We start from the raw sequence: 8,261 nt of genomic DNA, 5'->3' as shown, positions 1-8,261 counted from the left end.
AGTTCAGGGATTCTGCATTCAAAAGAAGTGAAAATCCTGGTTGTAAAGCGGAGCTGCCTGACAATTTCTGCCACACACCTGGATGAATGTTACTGCAGATCTGGACTTGAATTAGCCTATGCAGATTGTGATTGTTCTTTGCACTTAAACTCTGCCCCCAAAGGTGTGTCTTTTCCGGGGGTAATACGATCAGCCTGGTAGTTTCTAGGCTCTTAAAAACAAATTCCTGCAGTATAAATACAGATAACAGAAATTATTGTACTGAAATCAACTCTGCTAAAAGCAGAGCAGAGTACTAAGTCCACACAATTTGCTATTGTGAAGAAGCCATGGAATCAAAAAATGAGTCTGCATTTCTGAGCCCTGTTACCGAAGAGATTCTCCGCTGACTTCTGCTGGTTTAGAGCAAACAAACTGTTTTTAAATATTTAGAGAAGATTGAAGCTGCTACCTGAAAAACTGGAGCCAAAGTCTGAACTGATTTGAAATGAGGTCGTCAACTCTTAAGCAATTTTATTCATGGCAGGTATGGATTTGATTCCTTGAGTTTCAGAGTTCTGTAAGGCTTCATTTTATTTCTGACAGCATAAGAAATGCTATTACATATGATCACACTTCCTTGTTTGCTGAGGGATATGTGTACCATTCAGACTACAGAAACACTTGGGGATCTGCTGGCTGCCAGCTTGCTTACGTTGTACCCAAGGGGGCATCCACCTGATTTCATGGCACAAAACAGAGCAAATGCTGGTAAAGAGGGAAAACAGACCAATTTGTTCCCGCTTAAGTGATACAAAGGTCTTTTTTTTCTCCTACAGTAAGTCTGGCAGTTAGTTTGGAAAACTCAAGGACGTGGTTTGTACCAGGAATGTGACCAAGCTTCCAGCTGTTGTTTAGTGTGACTGAAAATGACTGTTGTTCGTGATGTTACTACAAGCTTTGCAATAACTTATTTTCTCTTCCTTTTCCTTGAAGCTCCAATTCCTGCAGCCAAACCCAAAGTCATTCTAGCTCTGCTTGGATGGGGGGAAATTTTCAATAATTTTAGCTGGCTGCATCGCGGAGACAGTTTGAAAAGAACCCAAAATACAGTCAGACGTGGAGTTGTTTTGTTTTTAGCCTGATGTCACTGTTTGGGTGCGTTTTGTTATGGTGGTTTGAAGTGATATCTCTAGAGGAAAGTAGAAAAACTATAAACTTTACATTCAAATGGTGATTTCACAGTGATTTCCATAGTGTGTAAAAGCTAAAGTCCACCCCTGTGCTGACGTGATATGAAGGTGTTCCAACTGGTTCCTCTCGTCTGTTGGGCAGATTAAGGCAATGTGACTCCCTTGCCTCCAGGCCACTGATTCTTTCTTTGAACCCAAGCTTCTCATCTTGCTGGCACTGTTAAGAATACTTTAAGATGCTTTCCTACCGCAAGGAGCCTGAGGGATTAGGCACAGGACAAATCATCCTATAAAGCTAAGGATGAATTCACACAGGAAGCAGCATTTGCATGTAGACCTGTAGTTTTTATGTGTTTAATGCATTCTCTGATAGTAGCAGGTTATATAAAGAAGAAAGTTTATGTTTTTATGAACTCTTAAAGCTTTAAGGCAAAGGGATTTAGTTTTCTTTGGATGCTTCGCATTTTCTGTCACATAAACAAAACCATCTCTCCCAGCACTAGCAAAGAGCTGTGAAAGCAGCAGAGGTATTTTTATCTGCCATCTAAATCCCACACTACCACACCTGAATGATGCTTCCTGGTAAAGCTGCCCAACTGTGCAAAACCCAGCCTGGAAGCAGGGCGTGCTGCTGTTGGAAGGTGAGACAGGCAGCAGTGCCTTCCCAACCTCCCTCCTGGCCCACGAGAGAATTGTAGAGGGATTGGGATCAAGCAGGACCTCCATTAAGGTAAATTGAAATGTTTGTTTTACAAGATTCTTGGATGTTTCTGCTTTGGGATTGGCACTGCTTATCCAAGGGCTGGTGCTGGTAACTCAACTCCACAGACTTCATTCTTCACTACTCTCTATCTCTGCTTGAGTCCTCGGCTAAATAGGTGTTTGACATCCTATTGCATTAGACTTGTTGAAATATATCTTATTTCCTTTTCACATGAAGAGTGCTAGAAAACTTCTATCTACTTTCAAAACACAATCCTTAGTCTCTACCTCTGCATCAGCATTCAGCACTGTGCTGAAGCCAAAGAACTGTGGGGGCACTCAGTAAGAACTTGTCTGTGCTGCTTCTAGAAACAAACAGATTTTTACTTCAGAATTGCTCAGAATCTAGGGGGGAAAGGTATGGGTGAGAGGAACTGGGGAGAAGGTACTGAATAAATATCTATTTCTTCACCCAAAGCTGAGCTTTGATGGGGTGGACCTGAAAGGAGGAGAAAAAAACACCAAACAACACCATGTTTATACAGCGTGTTTCACTGCATGGTATCTCATCAGTACCAGTTACTTGCAGAAACAAGCTAGGTAGGGTTTGGGATGTTTTGAATGATAATAATGATATTATCGAAGGTGAATGGACCAAGTACTCACCTTACAGCTATTTGAAAACTGGAATTTCTGTTCCCTAAGACATTCTAGAACTTGAAATTTCCGTTGTGTAGAATTATTACTCCGAGCTGAATTTCTGAGTGTCTTTGATTTGGGATCAGAGAGTTGATTTGTTTTAGAAAGAAGAAAAACAGATTTTCAACTTAAATTTGTATCTGTGGTATGGAGACATAGCTCTAGTATTTAAAGACATTGCAACAAAATATTTTCATGTAAATCCAACAATTTGACTTTCCATTTCTTGTTTCAAAACTGGTTCAAATCAGTAATTGTGGCAGAGAGGTGAGGGATGTGAAGGTAAAAGTGGAAAGAATCTGACCTGTCCTGCCAGCCAGCTGGAGCACCATGTGTGTTCCCTCAGGTTTCCTGAGATGTTGATCCCGTGTGCTCATCTCTGCATGGGAGTAAATTTGATGATGTTTTCCAAATCCAAGAGCTTCTGATTAAATGTAAGGGAATTATTTTAAGGCTTGCCTGTGCAGTGAGGTCACTGCTTATTCAGGGAGGGTGTGAATTGACGGTAGATTGACCATAGTGTATAAATTCCCTTTGTGGCCATTCTTTAGGGACCTGTTTAGGGGCATCTTTAGAAATGGATGGCTCCACTGAAGGCTCAGAAAACTTGAGGTCCCACTCACCGTGTTAGAACAGTGCTGTGAATGTTCTCAATTTGCTGCAGGCACTCTCAGGAAAATATACCCAGCTTGGCTGTGGATGCTTCCAGTGGTACCTGTTGTGTATGGCTAAGTTAGACGTTCCTGTAGCTGATGAGAGGAACCAAGGGGAACTGGGTTTGCCCAAGGAAATAACCCTTTTTTTTTTTTTTTTTTTCCCTGGCACTAATTGCTGATGTAGCTTTCTGTTTGTTTGTTTATTTATTTGGTAGTTAAGCTTGGTGATGGCAAGGAGGTACAATTTAAAAAGCGAAAGTATTGTACTCAGTCTTTCCTTTTTTTTTCCTTTCTGAAATGAAGGACTGTTCCAAATGAATGAAAGACCTTCAGTCTAGGGATCTTACTGAACGATATAACCACAAGCATGGTGAAAATGTGAGCGGGCACCATATTTCACCCAAGAAATCCTTGGAAAAAAGGAAGGGGAAGAGCAACGTTGCCCTTTGTAGGAACTGTGGGTATGCCTGACTGAGTTAATTATGCACCGGCTTGCTGCACACAGGTCATGTTTGAGTAGCTTGTGAAAGGCTGAGCTGGCCACAATGCCGTGTGCAAAGATTAGCAGCACTGAATGCAGTTTGGTAAGCACAAGGGATGCCAATTGGTGGGAAGCGTTGAAACTGGCAGAGAGAGGAGGTAGCTGAGTGCAGCGAGCAGTGTACACAAAGATCACAGGTTACATCTGGGATTTCATTATGCATGCCTAATGAGCACATTGATGAGAACTCCCCAGGCCCTTGTAAAAGTAGCTGAAAAAAGAGCTGCTGATAAGGCACTGAATAGCTTCTCTCCTAAAGCTTTCCTTTGGAGTTGAGATATTTAAAGCCGGCAAAGATAATGGAGAGAAAATTGGACAATAAAATGCGAAGGGAGCTGTCCTGCCTAGCTACTTTGAACAACAAAAACATAACCCTGGTGTCCATTCGAAAGCAGCAGGCAGCTCACGATGTGCCTGAACTACTGATTATTGGTGAAGGGTCCAAAGCAGGGTCTCTGCTAGAAGCAAGCAGCAACTTGCAGAAAGAAGAGAAAGTTTTGCAGCGTAACTCCATGGGAATGCCAGAAGTCAATACAACTGGAAGGCAGGTCGGTGAGCTGCTGCGTGTGTTGGGAGGGAAATGGAGAATTTAAAGCTAAATGTGCTGGACGTGGATTGTATATTGATGTGCTAAACCTTCTGTATGTGAATCGCTTCAATCCTCAGCATGACTCCGTGCCCTCTAACAAGTAGTACACTGCCAGTGCCTCTTTGAGGTCTCTGAAATTAATCTTTGAAAGCAAATGGTAATGAGGTATGCTATATCATTAGCTAATGAGCGTTTTCTTTCGGCTCCACCTGATAGTATAGAGTGGTGGTTCTTAGTAGGGAAACAAATGAGTGCTTCTCCTTTTGAACTGTGATTGTTTGAATGCTTGAATTGCTCGAGTGCTTGTGCTGGGTTATTTTCTGGAATCACAGAAATTGCAGAAACATTAAAACGTCATAATTTTAGGTAAGTCATTTATTTATAACTACTGGGTGGACATTAACAAAACTTCATGGAAATGTATCTGTGGCAATGTTTTATTTAGTTTTTAATTCAGAGTTATACTTTTAGAGATTGATCTTTTTAGACCTCTTCTCCATGAACACTGATGCTGATAAAAACATTTTGAGGCTTATTATAAAAAAAAAGATTTTGCTTTTTAAAAGTTAATATTACAAATTGCAATAATTTGGATTAATTGTATGTTTAAGGAGAGCAAACTCTGAGAACAAATACTGTGTTTTTTGAAACAACGTATACTTAGAATGGCTTAAATGGTTAGAGTCAGACTGGAAAGAAACAACAACAAAGACAGACTGGCTGTACCTGAAGGCTTTGTGTGTCTCTAGTTAATTCTCACTTTGTAAATGCTTGCTGTAAAACAGTCATGACATAACTTTATTCTGCCAAGAGATCTCTCTCCTATATTCAGCTCTTTGCAGTATATTGTGTTGCTCCCATCGCAGCCAGGAACATCACAAAGTGTTTTGCTTTGTTTTAATTCTATATTAGAAGCCATCAATTTGCAAGAAGGTTTTTCTTTTTCCCACTAAACCAAGTATGATTTATATAGCTCACTTTAACTGAAAAGCACCCCTTTGGGTCTCTAAAGTTTATCAAATATAGTGTGTGGATATGGTATAATTTCAGCAACAAGTGTATAAACATTTCTCCATCTTCTGTCTGATAGAGAATCCTGCTCCGAAATGGAACGTGTGACTTTGAAATAATATTTTCACTGTTTCACAATTTCCAGTTGGGGAGGGTGTTTTTTCCCCTCTTTTAGCATAAAAGAATTATTTGGTGAATACAAAGCCATGTTAGAAGTAGATGCTAACATAGGTGACTGCTGACACGTTCATCTCCCCGAGGGGAAGGGGAAAGGAAGAACAAGCATTTAAAGCCTGATCCAGTTAAACAGAAAGTGCTAACAAGATGGATGGGCAAGCTGTGCTGAGATTTGTTAAGAAGGAAGGGAACTGAATTTCTGCCTCCTGCCACCTAGAAATGATGCTTCTGTAGGCATGAAACTAAACACTGTGGACCTTTGATGTTCCTGAGGCTGTTCTGCCCTCATTTTGTTGTTCACTGGCAACCTCTAACAAACTGGGAAAGCATCTGAAGTATTTAAAAAGCACGTGGCTTTCCAGTAGTGTGCTACTGCCTGCCTGAATCCTACGCTGTGAATCAGCAGGTTGAGAAAGAGAAGAGCAGGAAAGGTGAAAAAGCAGCATAGATGAGGCCCTTCTTTGGCAGCTGGGTGCTTCAAGTTAAGAGGGCAAGAGCTGATTTCAGCCTGAGGATGTATGGGGAGAAGAGCAGCTCAAAACCTTCAGATATGCCCGGTGAGAGGCTAAGTGAGACCTGGTGTTTGTGGGCAAGCAGACAGGGAGAGGCAGAAAGGAATTTGCTGAATAGGCCAAGCCCTGTGTCCCTGCCTGCTGACAGCCTGGTGTTGTGAGGAGAAACCTGGCTCTTTAATTTCAGGATATGAAAATTGGTATCCAAGGCACAGGAGGGGCAACTGTGGCAAGGATTTGCAAGGGGTGAGGTGGTACAACCTGGATGTGAGAAACAAGAAGCAGTGTGTCAGCAACAGGGAGATGGATGTCTCAGGTAGGAATGCAGCTCCAGCCCTGGGAAGGAGCCGTGGGGGATCTCAGTTAGGGAGATGCTCAGGGAGCTATGGAGTTGGTTGGGCTTTTTTTCCTTTTTCCTTCCACCAGTTTTAGCTAAGTGATGAACAAAATGTTTTCACCTATTCATCAAGAAGTTGGGACAGCTCTTTATGCAGAGTGTCAAGTGATGGTCAAGTTTTGGTGTTTCTGTGACTAACTGCATTAAAACAGTAGGATCAGTAGTTGCTATCATGTTTTTCAAAAGATTGGATGGCAGAAAATTCCCTTCAGTCTTTTTATAAATTGAATTTGAACTGCTTTTATGTCTCTAGGTACCTAGAAAAATGGAAGTGGTTAGTGAGCATGGGGCAGAGGACAAAGCAATGAAGGACGTAAAACGTGTGATAATGCTTGTTTTCTGTCTACAAGTTGCTGCCAGAAGCACAGTGGACAGGAGCAGGCAAGAAGGATGCTTGTGTCATGTCACTCTGCTCTCATGCTGTTTCATCAGAAAATGCAACACACCAATGCCTTTGTCATCTGAGCCAAAGTAAATGCACACAGTGAGCTCCTGTAGTGCGTTAGGCTTCTGCTTTGCTGGGTGTTTGTGAAGATAAGCGTTTCCCACCATGGCCAAAGTCTCTTCTAGATTCTAAGGGGGTGAAGAGATAGGTAGGAGAAGACAAGGAACAGTTCTGAAGTAAGCTTCTCAGGACAGACATTAAAATAAATGAGTCTTAAGCACCATTTAAAATATGGTGTATGAGAGACAGTTCCCTTTAAAAATGGGCCTTTTCCCACATGTTGGGCCATGTGTGCAGCCAGGAGTTGGACTCGATGATCCTTATGTGTTCCTTCCAACTTGGGACGTTCTATAATTCTGTGATTCTATTATATTATTATCTTAAACTGGGAAGGCACAAATAAGAGGAAAAAAGCATGCCTTCTGTGCACTTAAATGGGAACCATTAACTGTTCATGTTTTATTTTGAAGACAGGGACTGCCCAGGGAGGTGGTTTAGTCACTATTCCTGGAGATGTTCAAGAAATGTTTAGATGTTGTACTAAGTTTAGTGGGGAAGTACTGATGGTAGATGATGGTTGGGCTAGATGATCTTGAAGGTCTTTCCCAACCTTGATGATTCTATGATTTATGTTGAGGATTTCAGCAACTTCTGGGAAGGAAGGGCAAAAAGAGGGCAATGTACTCCAGACACTGCTTGGTGTAGAAGAGTAAGGGGGACAAAGTGGGCTAAAATCCATTTAACTCTTCCCCAGCATCCCTGCATCATAGTCACAAGCATCAGACAGAGCTAGGCACAGAGGGCAGGCTTGCCCCAGGATAGCAAGGAGCTGCGCCGTAATGCTGCAAGCTGAAGGTGTTTGCTGTGGCTCTGGGCTGGTCTGAGCACCTGTGGCATTTTGGTGGCTGTGGTCTCTCATTACCCACTCTTCTGGGGCCAGCCTCAATGAAACTCACATGGCCCCTGACACACTGTGTGGTTGTGCTATGCGTGCAGTGAGCCCAGGTACTGCTGCATGGTTTTGCGGCAGGGTGCTGGTTGTTACTGGACTGGCGGCATTAAACCAGGAGTCCTAATGGACACCAAGCTGAATGTGAGCCAGCAGCGTGCTCTTGTTGCTGAGAATGCTAATGGTACTTTTGGCTGCACTAGGCAAAGAACTGCCAGCAGGTTAACACAGGTGATCCTTCTTTTCTGCTCAGCTCTGGTGAGGCCACACCTGAAGTAATGGGTCCAGCTGTGGGCAGTCAGTACAAGAGGGCCCTGCCAGCCTCCACCATGATGTGGTTCTGTAAACCAAGCTTGCACAACTCATGGGAGTCAAGACTGAAGACTCATTTGCTTTCAGTTTATTTACAGT

At 42.5% G+C, this 8,261-nt stretch overlaps 1 protein-coding gene across 8 annotated transcripts in view; it reads left to right on the top strand.

Annotated features, from left to right (window-relative positions):
* Positions 1–278: 278 nt before the first annotated feature.
* ATP7B (ATPase copper transporting beta) overlaps positions 279–8,261 on the top strand; it is a 33,108-nt gene continuing 25,125 nt past the window's right edge. For 5 of the 8 annotated variants that reach the window (XM_085215924.1, XM_010728771.4, XM_010728774.4 and 2 more), the window contains exon 1: positions 3,946–4,318. In XM_085215924.1, coding sequence (XP_085072050.1) covers positions 4,070–4,318 — 249 coding nt within the window. In that variant the 5' untranslated portion in view covers positions 3,946–4,069. Of the gene's footprint in view, positions 527–3,945; positions 4,319–8,261 lie in introns of those variants that run through there. The other 3 variants (XM_010728776.4, XM_010728772.4, XM_010728775.4) reach the window with 2 other exon arrangements.

The sequence above is a fragment of the Meleagris gallopavo genome, chromosome 1 (genome assembly GCF_905368555.1).
Source record: "Meleagris gallopavo chromosome 1, MGAL_WU_HG_1.1, whole genome shotgun sequence".
Lineage (NCBI taxonomy): Eukaryota > Metazoa > Chordata > Aves > Galliformes > Phasianidae > Meleagris > Meleagris gallopavo.
Note: the sequence above shows the minus strand (reverse complement) of the source record. Positions and strands in the feature narration are given on the sequence as shown.